Source organism: Strigops habroptila, chromosome 4 (genome assembly GCF_004027225.2).
Source record: "Strigops habroptila isolate Jane chromosome 4, bStrHab1.2.pri, whole genome shotgun sequence".
NCBI classification, from domain to species: Eukaryota; Metazoa; Chordata; class Aves; order Psittaciformes; family Psittacidae; genus Strigops; species Strigops habroptila.
In genome coordinates this window covers 54,002,547-54,025,456 of record NC_046358.1, presented here as the reverse complement: position 1 = coordinate 54,025,456, position 22,910 = coordinate 54,002,547, and the positions used below count along the sequence as shown (strand labels likewise).

Here is a 22,910-nt window from a genome sequence, read left to right as displayed (position 1 = left end):
GCCTGAATGAGGTGCCCTTCTCCAAAACAAAAGCAACATATTAGAGAATAAGCATTGTTCTTGCTTGGTAAAATTTCCAATGCTGTGAACAGATTCAGCACCTAAGTTCCATCATGGAGCCTAAGTAAGTTGGGAACCATATTTGCAGGACTTTTAATGAGACTTAGACTCCCAATCATCTCAATTTATTGTAAAAATTGAGCACAAACTCCTAAGTTGCTTGCTGATTTTTGACATATCTTCTCTAGCCGTTTTTCTGGAATAGTCTGTGACTTCAAACTGATATACCACTTTATAATGTTAGTGCAGTGATAGCTGCAAATAATTTGACAGGTAGAATAGCTAGCTGCAGAAAGTATCTTTCAGTGATCATGATGTTCCCAAGTGCTTTGGGAATGGAGCAAATCATACTTTTGATATATTTAATGTATGTATTTAACATATCTGTTCATTATTCACAAGTGTTTCTATATATTTTACAAGTACACTTGAGCTAAGATTGTGAATAAGTGGTCTGTAATAACTATTTAGTCACTGTTAAAATATACTATTTGAACTTTAGGGCTGATCATCTACATTTTGCAGCTCTTGATTCTGTTTCTTGACTGGTTAAAGTAGTCTTCATACATTGTTTCAGATCAATTTTCATTTCATTACTTAATAAGCATTATTTCTTAATTAAAGAATCTTGAACACAGGTCAAATATTCCCTATTTGCAACCATATGAATTAACAAAATCTTGAGAGATGGGTGAATAAATAATAAAAACATGAACAATAATAAAAAGAACAAATACTAAAATAAACTGGCCTTTCTATCTTTGTTAAATATATATATATGCACACACACGTATATATATATTCAGCATATGGTCTTTCTAAGATTAACTTAATTCCCAGAATACAGAGAATTAGTTTTCTTTTAGATTGCTGGGTGTGTATATATATATTCTGGGTATATATATTCCCTATATTTGGGCAAAATAGCTGAAAACCACATTTCGAGTTACCTTCTTGCCTGGCTTCTGGTTTACTATAGACCATGGAGGTACTGAATGTTCCCTGACCCTGATTCAACAAAGTGTTTGAAAACTTATTTATTTTAAGGTATGTTACACTGTTGCGCTAATCACATGAGCCATTATGTGCGTACGTCTAGTATCTAGTCAGGCTTTATGTGCATGCAAAGATATGTTTCTGTTTATTTAATCCAGAGACAAAAATTCAAAAGTTAACTTTGCATGTATACACCCAGTTGATGTCTTTGGGGAAGATATTCGTACAAACCTCTTTTACATGTTTTATATATGCATCTCTATTTACTTATGTGTATATATTCTTTACTGTGAGAGTGGTGAGGCACTGGAACAGGCTCCCCAAGGAAGTTGTGAATGCTCCATCCCTGGCAGTGTTCAAGGCCAGGTTGGACAGGGCATTGAGCAACCTGGCGTAGTGGAAGGTGTCCCTGCCCATGGCAGGGGGATTGGAAATATATAATTTTAAGGTCCTTTCCAACCCTATCCATTCTATAATTCTATGATTCTATGATTTGTATGTGTATCTCTTGTGTTATATATTTATTGGCTTTACTTCTCGTACATGCACAACACTGCTGCATCATTTTGTCTTCTTTTGTACAACCTTGGCATTCAAGAGTTCTTTGAAAAGTTTTCCTGGAATCCCTTTTTTCCCATTTTAAATGGAAACATAGGCTCAGATATCTACTAAATTCAGAAGTATGATCAAGCTGAGATTTCATGTAGAACACTTGCCAGTTTTCTCCTTTTCCCAGGACACATTAGTTACCTAAAGAAGATCCTCGTCCCAGAGATCCACCGAGCGGGCTGGGGATGCCGCTTTTGTTCATCACTGTCACTGGGCTGCTTTTACTAGCTGGGAAGAGGTTCTGTGTTGGAGATGTTGGGGATTTGACAGGTTCAGCTGTTTTCGGTCGGGCTGAAAGATTCAGTGGCTGGGCTGCTTCATCCTACAAGAGTTTAATGTAAATAGTTATTAGGAAAAGACAAATGAACACATCATTTTGCAAGCAGTAGTTACTTTACACCTCGAAGACAATACCACATTATCCCACAATAATAACAAAAGAAGCTAATTATCTGCCTCCTTTAAGATTCAACGAAAGGAAACCTCATTAATTTCTCTGTGTTATGCTTCTATTTATATTAACTATGTGGCTGGATCGTTCTTTTTGCCAAATTAAAATTTGAATTAGCTCACATTACAGCTTAATTTCCTAATGTGTTTTCAGAGATCTAAATTAACCTAGGGCATTTACAAAGAATTATTTAAAATTTCCAGCAGCTCAGTAATGCTTTTGCATTGGTTCTATTTGAAAAGTTCCTGGCACTATGAAAATAAGTTATGTAGCTTATTTTTAAATGTATTAGAAACTAAGGAATCAGAAGTACTTCTATGAAAGAATCATTCTGAAATCCTGACAGTTCTCTGGCCCACATTTAATGCTGCTGCAAACTTCTACATTCCATGCATCTTATTTTGAATGCAGGGTTTTGTTTAGTAAAATAATCTATGCTGTTTCCCCATAAGAGAAGAATTTAACTGAATTCAAATTCCTTGAATTACTACACTAACAAATACATAGTATGTGCATTTCAGAATGTATTTTATTTTCTACTGATATTTTTTATATTTTACAATATTTTATTATTCAAATATGTCATGTATTTTTGACAATTTATGTAAAATCAATTTTTTTTCACATAAATGCTATTCTGCTTCTTGTTTGATACTTCTGTAATTATTTCTATATTCTGTAGTTATTTCTGCTGCATTCAACCTTTAGTGTATCTGTCTGTTTATTTGCATAAAGACACGGAATGGTTTTTAAAAGTATGTAGTCTAGTATCTGCACTTTTATATCTTTCTATACTTTCCACATGTAATTATGGAAGAAATTCTCCCTGACATCTATCTCATTTCAGTGCTATCACAGAAGAAGCCTATCTAAGAAATATTTTAATTTTTGGAAGAAGACTCATTCAAGCAATTAATTTCTTTGATCAGGATAGACATTCACAATATAACCTTCTTCCCATTCTTTGAGCTTGTTCCTTTTGCTTAATATGTTGAACAAGACAGAGCATTTGGAAAATTGTGAAACAGTGATTTTCTGTAATTAAAGAGCCCAGTAAGACAGATCTCTCATTTAAAATATGCCCAAAGCAGAATTATGCTAGGTATAAGAGAACATCGTCCATATTTTAAAGCATGGCACCGATCACTTCAAAGCTTAGAAATATGTCAGAATACAAATAATACACTACATTATCTCATCTTTTCCATTCTCCTTACTGTCAAGCGGTGATTTAGCAAACTACATCTGATCATACACAACGTATTAACCAGGAAAATGTAACAAATATGCATTTACAATGCCACGGTATCTTCAGTGTTAAACTGTTTCCATAAAACTGCATGACATTTTTATTCATCCTGACCTTGCAGTGTGCTCGAATGTCCACACCTATTCAAAGTCCAAGTGAAAGCAGAAACACAAAGGTATAAGGGACATAGTCCATTGTGCTTTTTGGCCATGTTTACATGCAAGCTGTTTCCTTGCACAGATACGAAGTGGCTTCAATAAATTTCTGTGAGAGTTCAGAGCCCCTTTCAGACTATAAGGTTTGCCAGACTAGATACTGTGAGCATGTGCATATATGAATCTATGCTACCATGTTCAATTTCTAAATAATTTTCTGCCTGCTACGATCATGTGAAAAAAAAACTCTGCCAGAACCTGTTTGTACTTCATAGACCACATTCTCATTTATGCAAGACAACTGAAAAGTTGGAAAACATTCTGGCCACTGGCTTAAAAAGCCCCTATCATTACTTTTTGAAAGATCTGACTCCTGTAAAAGAATTCCATTAGTTGTCTAAATAACACATGTAGTTTATACAAATAGCTATTTAAAACAGAGAAAATACAGAGGATCTGTTAAGCAATGTGTGACCATCAAAACTGTCATTTCTTGTAACAGTTGTCAAAGACAACATATAGGTACTGCTTTTATAATAATAATTAATTTCTTCATTAGCCATTGGTATCTGTCCACACAAAGCATTTGTAGTTTATTTTTAATGTTTTCAATACAATAGGGTGCTTAATAAAATAGAATAAAAAGCGTTCTTTTTTATTAACATATATTTACATCCATTCAAGTTAAATTATGTAGGGAAACCCGCAAGAATTTGCATGTGGTCAATTCTGTAATAGAACTCAGCTGGCCACAAAGCTGGAATGGTATTGGCCTTGGTTCAAGCAGATATGTGCTTGAATTTAACCAGGGAAAATTTTACTCATATAGTAAAGGTTTGGTTTGGTGTAGGTCCATTTGGCTCACTCACTTATGAAATTACTTTTTCACATTAAAGTAGTCAGTAGTATATTCTCAATACCATAAATCAGTGGCGTTAGGTATCACTTTACTATGGTAACTTTGCTGAAAGAGTTGGGCTTTGCTTTTGGTGGCTTCTGTATTGACCACAACGAACTCTGCATATGTGGTAAATTTCACTGACTGCTCTCAAGCCTGGCATTGGATTACAAGAGGTAAAATATTAGACTAATACACATCTACAGTTAAGTAAAGTGAATGCTTTGATAAATAAATGTTAGACCTAGCCATAATGGAATAGTTTTTATTTATTAGTACTCTCAGCCTAGCAAAAAAGTGTCATGGAAATTTATCAGCCCAGGCAGAAATATCTACTCACCCCCACTTTACCACGATGATTGATGATCATGAAAAAATGAATTATATTTTAGTCTCATGTCAAATAATAAATATCAAAAACCCCAAATCACCTCAAGTGAGTAAAATCTTCCCAGGCTGATTTGAAGCTAAGGACTGTGTGCCTGTAAGGTGTTAGCAGCAAGAAAAATACCACATTCTCTCTCTCCACAAAGTCACTGTATGTCTTCTTTAGACCTATTTTAATAGTTCTGCATTTATACTACTAGCATTCAAACTGGTAAAACATCTAAATGTTGGTTTTTTTTACAGTTTGAAGTAAACTGTTTCTGAGGATATTTGCTCACATGAAATTCAGACCAACCACAGGAGAACACAGCAATAACAGCCAGGCAGTTCCACCCAAAGGTACTAGCTGCACCACAAATTTCAAGGGGTATACGATGTTCATTTCAAGCTGCTGGCAAATGCCATGTTGTAGCTGCCTGTTTCCAAGCAAGGGAAAATAAGCAGGCACAAGCATTCAGCAATGGCGCAAAACCAACAAGGAGCAGCCCGGTTGTCAGCAGCTGTGTGAAATCAGCAAAAGTCAAATCAATCTGCAGTGACACAGTTTTCACCGAAGTCTTGACTTACATCTTATTTTTATGTGTGGCCTTTTCCAAAATTGTAGAATAAGTACAGTCAGAGATTTGTAAAATAATTAGATCTACATTCTCTCTCTTGCCCTAACAATATAAGCTAGCATCGCATTTTAAGATACTCAGAAGTTCTATGTGAAACAATTCATGAAATGGAGGCCATTTATGCACATATATTACAAGATTACAGACTGAAATCTCGACAATATCACATTTTACTGATGAATCTGTGTGCTGCCTGTGGTAGGAAGAGGGATGCCTGCTATTTTTGGAAGCAAGAAGTGAATGCTTTCCCTTCCCTTCTCTATGCTGATAGTACACCACTAAAACTGAACATTTTATTTGAATATTGAAGGACCTTCATGTGGTTCTACTTCCAACTGTAAACCAATTAAATAGACAATTTAATTTCACTACCCTTTTCAGACACTGACTTTTTCCTTTACTGAAAAATACCTTAACTTGAGTTACCGGGCTGGTCCCTCTCTTCTCATTTTTCATCCCAGTGGGTGAGAGTGCTCCTGTTGTGTTTGGTGGCTGTGGAGTAGATGGCATTTTGGCTCCAGGAGAAACTTGCATGCTTGCCAGCTGAGCTGCATACAGTTGCTGGAAGACAAGAAATATATAATGTATTCCTGCAAAATTCCTAAAAAAAGAAGTTGCAAATGTACATAATTTTTATTGCCCTGCTGTTTCTTCTCTTAAACGAATTGTAGATAATTTTCAGCACTTTCTTGTTTGTGGCTTTTCCCTTCTTATTATTAAAAAAACCCCACCAAAACAAAACCAGGGGAAAAAAAAAAATAACCCACCAAGAAAAAAACTACCAAACACCAGTATCTTTTTCTTAATTTGACTTTCAGCTGATTTCCGCCCCCCCCCCCCCCCCCCCCCCCCTTGCCATGGTCATGGTAATGAGCAACAGGTTATACTGTGCCTGAATATGAAATACAAAATTGGCAAAATTATAAGGCTATCTGTGAAAAGGATGTATAAACCCCAGTCAGAAATAACAAACAATGCTTCGGTTTTTCTGTTCTTAGCCAGAAATTCCACACCAAGTCCAGAACCTCTACGATGACCTGACATGGGAATCACTTGCTACTAAAAGGCAGTGGTGCGCCTTCTCTAGACAGTAATGAAAATTAAAATAGGCAACAAGGTATGTCTCCATCTCAGTGTACAGTGATTGTTATAACTTCTGGAAGTACTAATAAGGAATGTAGGGCATTAAAATTTCCTGCAAATACTGATGGAAATACAAAAACACCCTCATGGAACTTTTCAAAAGTTGAAACATAATAGAAGACTTATATATTAAAATAAACTATTCCTACCAATCTAAAATGTTTATTGAACAAAGCCAGATAGGTTTAATTTCCTTACAGTGACCAAATTTAAACCCTCACCTTGAATTAGCATCAGCAATAATTCTTCTACCGTAAACAGGGAAGATCCTAATCCCTCTTTTACACACAGATCTATATAAACTTTGCCTTATTAGTGAGAAAAAAGCCAGGTGGTTTGTATGTAATTTCCAACATTACTATCGTTCAGATGGACAAATAAAAAAAATTACAGTAATCAAAAGCAGACCTTTCAGCACATGTAATTAAATGAAAGCTTAATAAAGAATAATTTGCAAGAACCAGATGTGCTTATGTCATAATTGTTGCTTTCTTTGGAACAATTTTTCTAATATAACAAGCCTCCACAGAAACGAAAGTTACACAATACTGTAAGCTCAGTGACTCAGTGGCTAGACAAACGCATGCAGGAGAGGCAGTCAGAACTCTGGGTGACAAATTAAAACTCTTGTTTGTTTGTTTGTTTCCTGCCACCCCTTTTCAATACCACACAGAGGCTACAAAAGGATCACAGATTACTATTTTTAAATCAATGGTATTTAAATATTTTGGCTAAGGTACTATATTTTTCTGTGCTAGAGAATCAGAAAAATTGAAAATACAAAAAATCCATGTCAAGTGATGTCCTGGAGAACGAAAATGAAGCAATAGTAAGTACACAATAATAAGTGTTTGGTTTGTTTTTTTTCCCCTCCTACTGGGATCTTCACCCTTTTAGCATATTCTTCAGGTAAATCTATGCTTGCATAATAGGATGCTCTGCTTATATGAGAGCAAGAAGCACATTTCACAAACTTCCGAAAGCCTGCACACTCTCAGCTCAGAAATAATCAGACACTGTACTATGAAAAAGAAGATACAATAAACTTGAATACAATTTAAAGACAAACCCCAAAGATTATAATGGCTTTCTCAGTGTTCTGTACTTTGTCTATCAAAAATACTTCTCCTTTTTCCTTTTTCTTTTTTTTTTTTTCTTTTTAATTTAGGAACCTATTTGGCATCTACTTGAACTATCTGGGGGAGATTACTTAGATTTTACTAAAAGTAGACTAAAACTTCAGCACTCAATATAGCATGCACTACATTTTCAAGAGCAGGAAAGGAATTCTATGTGAAAACAAACTCAGGTTTATCAACTAAAGTTCAAAAGGATTTCCTTCTCCCTTCTCCGGTAAGCCATTAGGGCAAAAAAGATGGGGTATGAAGTATTCTTTCAAAATATTCAGTCCTTCTTAGAGAAAAGTAAATCATAGAATCATAGAATGTTTAGGGTTGGAAAGGACCTTAAGATCATCTAGTTCCAGCCCCCCTGCCATAGTCAATGATGCACAGTGTGGTAGGCTGACCCAGGCTGGCTGCCAGCTGCCCAGCCAGCTGATTTCTGCCTCAACAGGATGGTGAACGAAATCAAATGGAAAAGCTCATGGGTTGACGTAAAGACAGGGAGATTGCTTACCAGTTACCATCACAGGCAAAACAGACCTGGCTTGAGGAAAATTACTTTAATTTATTACCAATTACAGTGGAGTTGGATGGCAAGAAACACAGACAAAAACTAAAAACCCCCATGCCCACCATTTCGCCAGGCTCAACTTCACTCCTTCATTGCTGACTCCTCCATCTCCTCCCGCTCTGCCTGGCTGCCAGCAGGGCTGTTCCTCACGCTCTTCCCTCGCTCCTCTCTGCCTGTGTGGGTTGTGCCCATTCTGAAGCATGTTTGGCACCGCCATCTTGGCCATCGGGGGGTGCCTGTGGTGGGGCCACTGAGGAAACAGCTAGAACTGGCTGGGTCTGGCACAGGGCACCCCTCGGCTGCCTCTCCTCACAGTGGCTGCCCCTCAACTCTTTGACTGCCAGCACTGACACTCAGCATGCACATCCAAGGTGTGTTTATCATCTCTAAAAGCTGTGGCCCACTGTGCAGCTGTATCTTGGCCAGGCATCTCAAGATCAACACAAAGAGAGAGTCACAGATGCTGGCCAGAGCAGGGCTCACCAGTGAACTGATACCTGGGTCCCAGCAGGACTGGCAACTGAAACGTCCACAGGACTTTAAGGGTCACAGAGACAGCAACAAGAAAAGCAGGCTGTTATAGTGACTGCCTAGGAAACTGTTTGATTCTGGAAATGCAAACATTAAAAGCAGAATAAAATTAGAATTATAAACCACTCCCCTCCCAGTGTGTTGAGGGCTGTATTGGCTGTACTGGAAGTAGTGTGAGGAAGAAAAGTTTCTAAAGGGAGACAGAAAATAAAAGAAATTTCATCATTTATATATGTGTGCGTGTGTGTATAATTCATCACTGAGTTACTTCAGAGTCATAGTACTGGCTTTAGCCTGGCATTTCTATAAATTTGTTCTACAGCTTAAAAGCAAATGTAAAAATAGGTAACAGTAATTAACTTTCTGGTTTGCTTAAAACAAAGCTGCTGCAGAAACAGGTGCAAATCTTGCAAGAATTTGCACCAGCACTGGAAACACTGCCATGTGGACTGGGAAGCTGTGTAACTTTTTTTAAATACTGGTTTGCATGGGGAGTTAGCCAGTGTGAGAAAATATGTACATGCCAACTTTGCAGAGGTAAAATTGATATTTTTGAAAATACCACTGTTGTGGCTCAAAATGACAATTTAGGACCTCACATTTAGATGGTCAGGTTGCAAAGATTTTATTTGTAAGATTAAGGAGGGGAAAAAACCCAAACACTGAATGAATGTTGATTGCTAATACTCAAAAGCAAAAGTTTTAATGGAATTTTTTTCAACTGAAATTCTAACCTACTTACTATTGAGTAGGGACTAAAAAAATTAACCTACCTCAAACACTGAAACATACCTTCTTTTCAGTGTATGTCTAGCACATAAATAGAAGAGCATTTCATAATGTTTATGCCAGCCACTGAATCAGAAAGCTCTTGATTACAAATTAGATATTCAAAACCATCAAGTATCCATGATTGTTTTAAGAAGCCTTAAAAATGCATAGTCTGCTTTTCATTTTTTTAAAAGGTCACTAAGCAAGATTCTTACAATCTAGTTCCCAGCATCTAAATATAAGTAGTCCTGATTTTGAATTGCTGAGTGCCCCTGAACAGTTAAGAATTTTGGAAACCAACTCACTTAAGGTATGTGAGCAACGATGTAGTTTTACAGTTTTCAGAGCCAGGCTTCTTCTAATGTCATGATCTGACACTGAAGAGTGGGATTTTGAAATGCTGCAAGTCTCAGTTAAGGCAATGGCAAGTGAAGTCTTATGTTTAGGCACCTGTGAACTTACAGGTTTACGGACTTAAGCACTTGTTACTGAAACTCTATTCCAGCTGTAATCAACTACAAATCTGAGGGGAATTTATGAAAGTTAGAGGTCACTATGAGTCTGCATGATGTTCATCTACCTAAAAAAATTAGAGAAGAGTGGGAAAGTGCTATACTCACCATGTGTACAGCATAGCACAAGTACATACTGATTTTTTACCTGGAAATAGCAGAATTCATACTGACCATTTGCTATAGCTTAGAGCTAACATCCAAGAAGAATTGAATAACTAAAAAAAAAAAAAAAATAATTGGGGTGGTGGTGATTTTACTTTCTGCTTTAGAAATTACCTATGGCATTTAATGAATTATTCCCATTTCATTCTTTTTATAAAAAGTATCATCCACAATCTAAAATTTTCCCCCAAATCTGTGAAATAATAATAGAGCATCTTGTCTAATCCAAATTTTAAAACCTTTCTTAATGCCATCTAAGTTTCACAATGCCTTTCTGAGATATTTTCATGATACAGCAGGATAACTGCTATCGCTGCCAATGTTCATTCATGCCTTGCCAGAAGACAAAGACCCTAAGCTCATACACTTCTCTCAGGTTTCAACATTTGTTTTCCAACTAATTTTTTCAACTAGTTTTCAGTAATCAAAACTCTTTCATTAGCTCAGGTCCCTTCCCCATATGACTTTTCACTTGCACACGGGCCTGGGACATTCCTAGACACATGTGCTGCTGGATGACATTGAGCACAGTAAATGAGCACAGAGCAAAGCTTTCTGTGCACCAGGTGTTTAAATTATTTTTTTTTTCCAGAAGGAATACTCATACTTACCTCCTAGACTGCAGTATCTGAGTCTAAATGAATGAATAAAGGTGAAGAATTTGAAGAATTAAACGTTACAGAAGTAACACATGGTGAGGAAAATAAAATGGGCCTTAACACAGTTAAGGGGGGTTTGGACTGACAGCAGCTTGTTAGCTTTGCGACAGGCTGTTTTACCACCTAACACAGAATTACGATAATCATAACCTTCTTGCCAGTGGCTTGCCAGTGACAGGCCTATGCAAAAGGTTTGTTTAGAGAAATTTCAATAAAGAGGAAGTGATCAACTGCTGCATAGGAGGGAGGCTGTTTCTTTAGATGTATGAGCCCAAGGAGGAAATGGAGGGAGAAGTTGCACTTGAATATACAAGAACAAAAAGGCAAGGGCTAGACACATTTCAGCTGACTGTGTTGGTGAGGGAGAATTTGGTTACAGAGGTGGGGATATAATTCAGATGCCATTATTTGCAGCAGAATTCTCAAGAAACTACAGCAAAACCATATGTGAAATATGAAAACAAGAGAGTGGTTTCGATAGTCAGCATAGCAGATAGAGTGCAGGTGATACGGGCTGGCCTAGCACGATGAATTGCTATGCATGTGCTTGGAAGATGCCCCACAACAAAATTCAGTAGGAGGTGGCTTGATTCAAGGAGAAAGAAGGGATCTGTTCTAGAAACATCTACCCTTTTTGTTTGCTTTACTAAAAGATTTATGACCAAAATGAAAAGACATTCTCCTTTTCCTGTATTTGTACATTATTTCTCCAAAGGTGCTAGAATTTTTTTTTTTTTCTCAGAAAAAAATGCTAAATTTTTTTGACCCTGGTTAATTCTGAAGTCTTCCATTACTAAAAATGTAAGTCCTATGTTACATCTTCAACAAATACATTTGCTACAGTAGATGAAACTGAACAATGAAACTACTGAGAATCAAGTGAGAATCCTTATTTGTCAGCATTTTAAATGAATTGTGCAAAGCTGAAATCTTATTTATAGAGATGAAAGTTCAGCTATTTAGACAATGAGTAATTTGGTTTCTAAAGATGAAAAACTCTAAGGAGCGACTGCAAGTGCTGTTGAAATCCAGCACTACAAGAGGTAATGCAGTTATTTTTTTCCATAGTATATTTAGTATGTAGTGTTGCAAAGCTATAATTCTAGAATTTTCCTTCCGAGTATATAACATGCAATAATAATACTTAGAACTGTCTGATCACAAAGGGTTTTTACAAGCTCACCAAACCCAGCAACATCTTTACTATTTCCAGAGCACATTTCTGAAAAGAAACTACTCAAAAACAAAAAATACCATCTTCCGTGGGACTGCTTTTTATGATTTGTTATTATTGGTGTAGAAGTGCTTAAAATAAGCTTGATGTCAAACAGGAAACAGAGTCTCTGAAAAATCTTTTCTTGTGTTCAGATGAAAAATGGATTAGCGCTAGAACCCATGTTTTGGGTGTCACAGATAATAACTATGGAAATAAAGGTTAAGTGCTGGCCTGAGCCCGATGTCACTGGTATAGCCTTCAGCAGTTCAGGCAAGGTAACCTTTCCAAAAGGCAGTGCAGAAGCGTAAATACCGTACTCAACAATTTCACACACATCTTAACCTAGGTGCAAGAACTGTTTCTAAAGTAACATTAATTGTACTTATTCCTCCCTGTTTTTGTTTATAAATGCTATTTTTTGTGTTAGCATGTCTTTTGTACCAAATACGTTCACTGACTAGCACTGCAGTTGAGACCTCTACTATGCACCAAGGAAAGAAATGTGGTTATTGGCTTACGTATATATATATTTTAAAAGCACATGATTGTTTTTCTCTTTGTTTTAAAATGTTTTTTATGCAGATCCTTAGAGTGAGAGGTAGGTTAACAGAAAACAACATCCAGAAACACATGACAGCCTAAGTAACTCATCAGCAGCGTAACCATGTGACAAACCCAGGGGCAACTTGAAGGCAGCTACTGCCTGTGGAGTCTGCCAAGAAGCCAGATGCCATCACCAGAAAAACACCTTCCACAGCTCAGCATCTGTGTCCCAGCAGTGCTCTCCACACAAAAGAAAAAGAGGAGGAAGAGAAAGAAAAGGAAAAGTGCATATAGCATTGTTAAAGAAAATGTACATACCCATGAAAGCAATGCTTATTAGAATTTAAAAATCTATACTTGGAAAAATCAAAGCTTTTGCTGATGAAAACAAGATCCCTTCATTATAATAGCTTGACTCTTTAATACTAAAAGTGTATGTTTCCTTTTGTTTTACAATATATTTGTGCAGGTGCTACCTGCTAAGATAGATAGTGTATTTTTGTCGTGGTTTAAGCCCAGCCAGTAACTCAGAACAATACAGCCGCTCGCTCACTCCCCCTCACCTTCCCCCCCTGCTCCCAGCAGGATGAGGAGGAGAATTGAAAGAATGTAAATCCCACGGGTTGAGATAAGAACAGTCCAGTAACTAAGGTATAATACAAAACCACTACTACTACCACCAATAATAACAATGATAAGGGAAATAACAAGGAGAGAGAATATCAAACTAAAAGGGCAAAGGGAAAAAAACAATAAACACAAGTGATGCACAACACAATTGCTCACCACCTGCCGACCGATACCCAGCCCTGCCCGAGCAGCGATCTGGGCCTTCCGGGTAACTCCCCCCAGTTTATATACTGGCCATGACGTGATGTGGTATGGAATAACCCTTTGGCTAGTTTGGGTCAGGTGTCCTGTTTCTGCTTCCTCCCGGCTTCTTGTGCCCCTCCTTTCTGGCAGAGCATGAGAGACCGTAAAGTCCTTGATCGGGATAAGCATTACTTAGCAACAACTAAAACACTGGTGTGTTATCAGCATTGTTCCCAGACTAAAGTCGAAAACACAGCACTGCACCAGCTACTAAGTAGGAGAAAAATAACTGTTACAGCTGAACCCAGAACAATTTTATAAATTTGTTTTGACAAACTTTGGATGTCTCAGTAGCATTTTCTCAATTTTTTCTAAGAAATATGTTAACAAATCAAAGTAAGGTGATCTTACTACAGATCTGCTAGTACTGTGGGCCAGATCCTTCTCTCATTTTCACATGCGCCACCACACAGATAATAGTATCTTGTTATTTAAGAACCAACAAGTATGCAACATCAACTCGACACACAGGTTTATGCTAAATAATTGAGAAAACTGAGAACTATTTGGCTTTACATAGGTATTTCTGAAATAGCGTTGATCAAGTACAGCTATGTGAAGTTGGAGTAACAATTAGGAAGAAGTGTTTCATTTAGAAATATGATAAATAACAAGTAACAGTACACTGCAAGTACTTCTTTTTCTCTACAGAATCCATAGTATATGTACATAGTTTCCTTTCAACAGAATCATTCCTTTCTTTCCCCTGTTTATACATGCCTAATCTATCCATAGTGGACATAACATTCAGATTTTAAACACCCATTTATCACCCTACTGCTGAGTCCGCTCATTGCTACAGAGTGTGAATGGCCTCTACTTCTTGCAATAACATACCAAATACTTTTGCAACAGGCATTAAGGTGTAATGCAAACAGGCAGCTAATGAATTATCATAACTAATATCACAATAACAAAGATTGTTGCAGTGATTATTTATGCACTTGCTGGCTAATATGCTTTCAGATTTACTGAAGCCCAATATATGCAAACAAACAGAGTGTATTTGTGAAAACACAAATAATACATTTTATAGTCACAGATGGATTTAGAAGACTTCAGTTTTCCCTATATGTTCAGTTGCGCATCTACTGAAAAAAGTTCTTTCTCAGCTAAAAGAATGATTTTACCAGTTATTCGTATGCATTCACTTTGGGTTTTTTGAACTATTAGCATCAGTAATTTCAATGTCTGTCAGTTGCTATTCTATATACTGTCAAGGGAATTTTTTGTGCGGACCTAAATTCCATTCAATTCCTGTCTCCTGCCTATTTTGCTTCTCTCTCAAGCTGCAAAGTAACAGATACCTAATTTCACCACTGACTGACTGCCACTTCCAGCTCCTTTTACTGGCTGCAAATTCATTGTACTGGTTCAGAAAAAGAAAATTCACTTTCATTGCTTCTACTGCCCTGCTGTGGATAATGGCCAACCCATACTGAAAATAAAAGAATCTCTACACATTTTAGATACTGCAGCCTATATTGTTGTAGTACTACAAAATAACAGCTTTATTTTATTGAAAGAGCCTAAGTTTAAGTGGACCACGGAATATTTATGGCTCTCAGTAGTCCTTTGAAAGAGTTATCTTATGTTTTTATGCTGATCATGGGTCAGAGGTTCAAATCAGCACTTCTTTCTGTCACTCCTTATATATTTTACTATAATTTACAGCTCAGCAAGAGGACTCATAAAACAAAAGTGTCTATTTTACTTCAGCAACTAATTCTAGCTAATCAAAGCTTTCCAGCAAAACAACCCAGCATGAAACTCTGCGTGGAAAATATGTGGAGAACAAAGCGTTTTGTCAAATAACACATCTCATGATGTAAACACATATGTCTCTTATAGGAAATTTTATCGCTTCCACATTATCGGCACACAAAAGGAGCATTCTTGTCGCAGACCTGGTGTGACTGCGGAGCCATCGTCATTGGAAACAAGAGCCTGATTAGGTTCCCACACAGATATGAATAGATTTTCTTTTTTTAGTGTAATGCTGCCTTTCTTATTTCTTAAACAGACTAGTAATTGTGGCTGTAAAAACAGTGAATTGTGTTTGGACGACATTTGTTTCTTCATATTTTTTTTAGCTACCCAATGACACCGATTATCCCATATGGTTGTCCTCTTCTGGAAAGTCTGAGTTAATCCACAGCTGTGAAGATGAAGACACACCAAGCAGGCTCTAAATCTGGTGGGTCTCTTGTCTGCTAATAAAGTCCATAGTCTGCTGGACAGATGCTAAGAGGATTTGTTAAATAAGTCAGTGACAAAACCCCAGACTTCTGCTGGGGAAAATAATTAGTAAGACAATATCTATTCTTCATAGATTTTAATTTCTTGCCTCATCTTCTGAAGCAGCAAATTCTCATTACTTGATAGAGGAGCCCCACAGCACATCGGTCCTGCTCAAAATATGAATGGCCTAAATGATTGCACCGGTATGTGTTCTGAAGAAATGATAGATCTTTTTGTACTTGACTTTCGCATGCCGTGGCTCCTGCACTATTATTTTAAGTTTGGTTTTATTCATCATAGTATGGGCTTATATTGGGAGAGCCCGAATAACTATTGTCAGCTTAAAATACCTAGTTACATTTTTAATGTAATGGAAAATGTAAACTGAAGATGAAATTATCATTTGACTAATTTTTTTTTTAGATGTTATTAACACAGCTTATTCCCAAATAAAAAGATTACAGATAACACATTCTAGCCACAAGGCTCATGGTGAATGCTGATGTCCTGGGAGGGAAAAAAAACCCCAACAACCCAAACCCAAAACACTACCAAAAAAAGAAACCTCAAACAAACAAGCAAGTAAAAGTGGAATGAGAAGACACCTGCAGCAAGATCCATGTTTAGACACCTACTGACTCACTTTTTCCAATCCCAGCCATCATGATGGCCTGACAGCACAGGCATCCAATCCCAAAGTCTCTCTCAGTTACAGTCATGTAACTGAGGAGAAACACTACAGAACTAAAATATAGGCACCAGTGCAATAAAGAACGAATTTGCCTTCAGGCACATGTGCATTAAGGTGCTCTTAAAATAATTTCTGTTTCGTTTGGGAACTATATTTCTTGTTCTTTTGACCTCATCCTACTTTGATGTAATGAAGTAGAAATGGCCATCAAAACAGCTCACTGCCTTGCCGCCTGAATGCAGGCAACACTCATTTAGGCATTTTTCCTGAGATTGTGCCCCTTAGAAATCAAATGGCTTTGATTTCATTGAATTATAACAACTAAAAACAATCTCTCAGCAACTGCCTGTCCACAACTTGTTTACTGTAAAGATGTGGGCGAAGCCAAGAAAGAATGCTTAGAGCTCAAATAAATCATCAATCACTGCAAGTAGCTAAAACAATGTATATGATTTGGCACCTGGCAGTTGCCTCTGATACTTGTTTCCTCTTAGGAAGTAAAGCCTATATTTGTTTCTTCTTAGAAAGTAAAGCAGTTGGTTTATTAGTTTTACAGCACCTTGACTAGTTTCCAAGATATAATGTCACCTGCATCACCCTTTGAGGCTGCTGGGAATTTTTAATGAGACAGCAGCAAACACGTGAAACAAAATTTTACCCTCTGCAAAAAACATTAATTAAAAATTTATTGTAAAATTTCTATACAGTTGAAGTTCAGACAGTATATCAGGCATCTTATATCACTATAGAATATATGTAATATTGGTTCTCATAGAATCATAGAATAGTAAGGGTTGGAAAGGACCTTAAGATCATCTAGTTCCAACCCCCCTGCCGTAGGCAGGGACACCTCGTACTAAACCATGTTCCATTGAAATAAAGCAACTACTCAGCTCAGAGTGTCAGAATCTGTGACATTTAAATGAGACTTCCTATTTTTTTCAATGTGACTGAGCCAAAAATCTAGCCCTGTAAAGTGTAGGTACTGGTCCTAAGTCCCCCAGAGAGAAAACTGTATTTCTGCTATATCAGAAAAGAACAAAAGGCAGGTTGAAATCTGACCAGAAGAACAGAGTAACAGCTACTTAAAAAAAAAAAAAAAAAAAAAAAAAAAAAATTAAAAAAAAAATAATTGAAAGCCTCCTGTAGTGAATATGGAGCTCTTGCTTTCTGAAGAGCAATTCCCTTGTGAAACCACTGACTGGAGGGAGAGGCAAAAATCCTCACTGACTTGGCGGTTGTGTCTCACCTCATTTCACTCTCCACCCCCCCTCCCCTTTCCAAACAGACTGAGTGCTGGTCTGCTGAGAATATGATGCTAAGCCACTTTTCCTGTAGAGTTTTTAAACTGGGCCTCTGAGAAAGGGTTTGATACAATTCAATGACTGAAGTAATACCTTTGTCCATCTGAGCATTAAATGGCTCATTGAAATACAGCTTAGTTAGAAAGAATTTCAGTAAATGGTGCTTTCTAATTTTTTTTTTTATTATTATTATTATTATTGTTCCTCTCCCAACAGATTACAGCCTGGATCTGAAAATGCAGTTCAGTCACTTTTGGTTGCCTCTCAGGTCAGGCCTTTAGCCAGTGTTAATTAAATATAAGCCCTTTAGAATACTAGAGGTTAAATGAGAGCAACAAACCGGTCATCTTCAGAATATTACCTCATGCTCTCCAAAAAGCTGTAATCTGTTTGAGACGGCTCTGATTTAAACACATTTTTCTTAACAATGAAAATTTATTGAGGGTTTGGGGAGGAATCCTTGTTGAATGCTATTTTGTCCAACAGCTAGTAATCACGAAACATTAAACACCTATTTCTATGCAGTATACCATGTCTATTGTGTTTAAATAACACACATCATAAAAGAAAGTACTGCAGCAGACAATTTAGGCTGTAGCAGCATATACAGCACAATTTTCAACTTGATAAAGTGAAACTATAAAGAATCAATGCGTAAGTCAGACAGCTTCCATACCTAATATTCTTCCCTGCAGCTATTAGAAGTTCACATTTTTGTCTCTAGTAGGCATGAACATTAGTACACCTTCAATTTCATGTCTTCAGTCACATTCTGTTGTCTGTTTCATACAATTTGACAAGACCATGAAATTGGAAAGTAGCTGAAATTGTCTTTTTTCATCTTCATGATTTTAAATGAGAAAGGGAGGTTTTACTGTAAGGTATTTGTTTACTGCTTTGTAAAAAGTTTCCTAAAGTATTCATAACAATTTTACTATTAAATTAGTCTAAAGAAAGCTTTTTAATACATGGTAATTAGTCTTGTCTTTCTGAACATGACTTTACTGTAAATACTCCTCCTTGACTATCCCTTTGTCCCAAGATTCCTTAGAAGAACGCAACCAAGCGATAATTCAGCATTATTGCTGCTTCAGTGCACTAATCGCTTAAAGAGCAGCAAGGACCCTATGTTTATTGCCACAAGGCTCCTACAGCCTCCTGGCCTAAGGCAGGCTTCCCAGCCCAGCAGCATCCAGATGTCAAGAGGAAAATCCAGGTCCTGATGCAGCATGCTGCTCCATTCCAGTATGGCCTAAACATCTGTTTCATCTCCTGGCATACAACCTGCTGAATACACTGAGACTGCTGCACAAAGTAGGGAAGTGAATGAGGGTGGGAGCAAAATACTGCAGCTGCATAGGTCAGTGTACGTGTCGCTAAAAACACTCCATGCAGACACAAAAATTAACACAAAATGCTTGGAATCTGAAAACTGGAGTTTAATCATTTGCTGTCTCAAATGGAGCTCCCCAGACTAAAAATCTAGACAAATCGCAAGAAGGACAATGTGATCATTAAAAACCCCCCAAACTACTTCTACATAACATATGCTTAGCATTTTTTGATCCTAATGGAGGAAGAGGCCATGGCACCTTAGCTTCTTGTCTTACTAATTTTACAGTGGTTTAATTCTTCATAGTGTAAGAAAAGGACAAAAGAAGAAAAAGCACAGAAGTATGTTATACGAATTGCTTGTTGCAGTTATAACAACTGCTCTTTGTATAAAACACTTAAAAATGAGGTGAACTTAGGCATCTATTACATATTTTAAAACTCCTATAGGTAGTAACTCAGGAGCTTCAAAACAAGCATCTTTTGTCTAAAAGATAGGAATATGTAAAAATTGTCAATTTATCTTGAGGCATGACAAAACCAGCAAGCATTTTACTTGATCTAGATTAAGTTCTGCCAAAGAATAAAGGAATGCTAACTGTTCTCATCTCTTCCACTTTGTGTATCTATTCTCTTGTATTTTGCTAGCAACAATAATGGAATAGTTGCATGCAACCATGCAAATTCTTTGAGTTGTTTATGAAAGTAAGATCAAAGCCCAAACTAAGAGTGCATATTTTCTTACTGTATTTTTTCTGAAAAGGAGGACCTAATGAGAGGTTGTTTAACCAGAAGTCTTCCTCTGCAGCTGCAGAGCAGAAGCACTCTCACAGTGTGACCTCCTGGTTTACTCTTTTCTCTGGCCAGCCTGGGGACATGGCTCACCTCTGTGTGCCAGGAAACAGGAGCTCAGAATGCCGGAGGAACTAAATACTTCTGTGTCCCACCTCTGCATCGGGTGAGCACCTGTACCCAGAAACTGGGAAGTATCTCTCAGACCTTACATTTAAACACACCCTCTGTGAAGCTGAGAAAGTCACCATTTTCTTTGTGCTGCTCGTGAAATGGATACAGTTAGTGCTTTACTGCTACAGTGTCTGAACGAGGTATATCTGAATAGACACATAAAGTATTCCTAGTAAAGACAAAATGTGAGCATTAACAAAACCTGCAATTTCAATAAAATATTGTAAATATCAAGAAAAAACAATGCAGCAATATGTAAAAGCTTCATCAAATATCTATAACCATTTCCTCTGCAGGAAGTTAGAAAAAATATCAATAAAATCTCTTAAGCACAAAGATTTGCATTTCTCCATTTAATGCTGTCAGATTACCGATACGCTACTTTTTGATCACAATTCTCCTGTTATTTACCATGCACAGTTGTTGAAGAACACAACAGACTTATCTTTGTGATTCTTCCGAATTACATGTTGTACTACACAGCTTGGAAATTGGCAAAAAATCTTAACTTTTTTTATAATCTTACAAAAGAAAATGTGACACACTCTGCTTAAAACTATTAGTTATTCGATATAGAATTAAACAGATAAATAAAATAAAAGTTCATTTAAGCCTAAATACCTTTAGCAGAAAGTCAGTCACAGCAAAGGACAACTTCATTTGCTTGAAAAAGTAATTTCCAGTGGATAATGTTATTCAACAAAAAAGTGAAGTGTTGAAGATAAATCTTTATGTGATTTTCCCATGTTTGCTTCTATTAGCATTTGCTTTTGGTGTTTTTATAGCATAAATTCTAGCTCATCAAAATTGTGGATAGCACTAAAGTTAACAGAGGTACCTTGTTAGCTCACCTAGGAAAGCAAGCAGGGACCAGGAAGCATGGCTCCAAAGATATCTGCAAACAAAGGCTCTAGTATTTTAAACTCCCTCTCCTGTATCCAAAGAAAGCAAACAAGCAGCACTTATTTAAAATAAAAATATAACCAGATCTACCAGGAAAATATGAAAATATAACCAGATGGTTGCATCGAAGCACAGTTTTTTCGTTCACTTTATGCTATTGTAATATTACCTTCTCTGGTGACACTGCAAATCAATTTATTCATAGAAAGAATTTAAATTTCTTTCTGATATCTTTTTAGAAGCTCTTCCAAAAATCAGTTTTTTATTCCTTACTGCTAATATAAAATATCTTTAACAGTAAATGCGAGAGGTCTGTATGAAGAGCAGTTAACTCACGAATTCAGACACTTTCACATGCTTCATGTGTAGAAATGTATTCTGGAATAAAGCTAGTATAAAAAGAAGGAACTGCTTATAGAGAATCCCTGCGATAAGGGAAATAAAGTTATATGATTGAAAAGCAATTAATTACAGTAAGTTTGCTGATGGATGATAGCTATCAAAGCTTATCAAATTTTGCATTTCAGAATTTCAGATATTTATTTTTAAAAAATGTTAGCATATGGATGGGCTTTGTGAGAGAAGTCAGGAGTTGCATTCAGGCTCATGTCAGCAGGATTACAAGCAATTATGAGTAACTGCTTGTTGAGTTGTGTGAAAGGAGTTGGTGAACAAGTTTCCTAGTAAGTGCACATCCATGTCACTGGTACGATTGCCAGTAATGCAGACAATCTTAGTTGAAGGGATCTAAAAACATAATTATTCTCCTAATCCTACAGGGGATGAAATCACTTCAGTCCTGAAGATGGTTGTGCAATTGCTGCTTCTAGTGTAGACCTTCTAGGTTTGTCAACCTGGCAGCAGAGAGAAAGACAGAGGCATAAGTGAAAGAAAAAGAAATCAGGAATTGGAAAAAAATAAGTGGCAATAAATCTTCTCTAGAAATATTTCCTAAGATTTGGCATAGGTCCATGGGTTCATTCACAGCTGACCATCCAGATGGAGAAATTGTCAAATATAACGATTGCAGTATTTCCATGTGTAGAACTGTACAGACACAGAACAAGAAAGCAATGCTCACAGACCACTGCTAATCATACTGAAAGGCAAAAGCACTACAATTGAATTTCTACAGGCTCCCGTGACAGAATAATGAGACACCATCCCAATAGTAAATGGGTGCAAGTCAGGAAAAAGGAAGAGTCCCATTTAAACTACTCTCAATTCCCATGTCTGAATCCCCACGTTGTGAGAAGATGCCGAGACAGTTCTACATTTAAGAGCTGAATTTTTGAAAGTGCTGCTTGGGGTTTGAAGCTGTAATGTTTTCCTACTTTTAAAAGAGACAGAAAGAGTTCATGTGGTAGCTCGCAGCCATTCGATTATTTTCACTAGCGAAAATGGACAAAAGGCAAGGATATAATAAATATACATTGGCTTTACTGATCAGGGGAAGCTTTATCAGTCAGCTGGGGCACATCTGGGAAAAAAAGTCACTCAGGTGCATCTATAGCATCCCATTCAATTAACATACCATTAAAAATGGTTTGTCCCTGTTCAGCCTGCTGCGTTACCTGATAAGTCAGCATATTTAAAATGTATATTTAAATACAGAAAACAGTACAATATTTTCTTTGTGAAGCAGAAAACAAGCCTGGTTTACAGATATTTTAAAGCATTAGAAATAATTGTAATTTACAGGCTGCTTAGCAGATCTCTCTTACTGATCTTCTACTGTATATTTAGAACTTTCATGCACCTTCAAGGAAAACTAAATAATTTCCTTAAAGGAAGTGCACACAAAAATATGCAAAACATATTCAAATGGGCTTATAAAAATCACATCTAAAAAAAAAAAAATCACATTTGCACCTCAAAACCAGGTAACTGGGAAGTTACTATTACAAATTCATTATAAACTGATGTATTTTACACAAGTAAAT

At 36.8% G+C, this 22,910-nt stretch overlaps 1 protein-coding gene across 19 annotated transcripts in view; it reads right to left on the bottom strand.

The window, feature by feature from the left end:
• SOX6 (SRY-box transcription factor 6) overlaps nt 1-22,910 on the bottom strand; it is a 379,634-nt gene that overhangs the window by 66,908 nt on the left and 289,816 nt on the right. For all 19 annotated transcript variants that reach the window (XM_030481391.1, XM_030481392.1, XM_030481383.1 and 16 more), the window contains 2 exons: nt 5,834-5,983; nt 1,807-1,987 (listed from right to left, as the gene is read on the bottom strand). In XM_030481391.1, the coding sequence (XP_030337251.1) occupies nt 1,807-1,987; nt 5,834-5,983 (331 nt within the window). The remainder of the gene's footprint in view (nt 1-1,806; nt 1,988-5,833; nt 5,984-22,910) is intronic.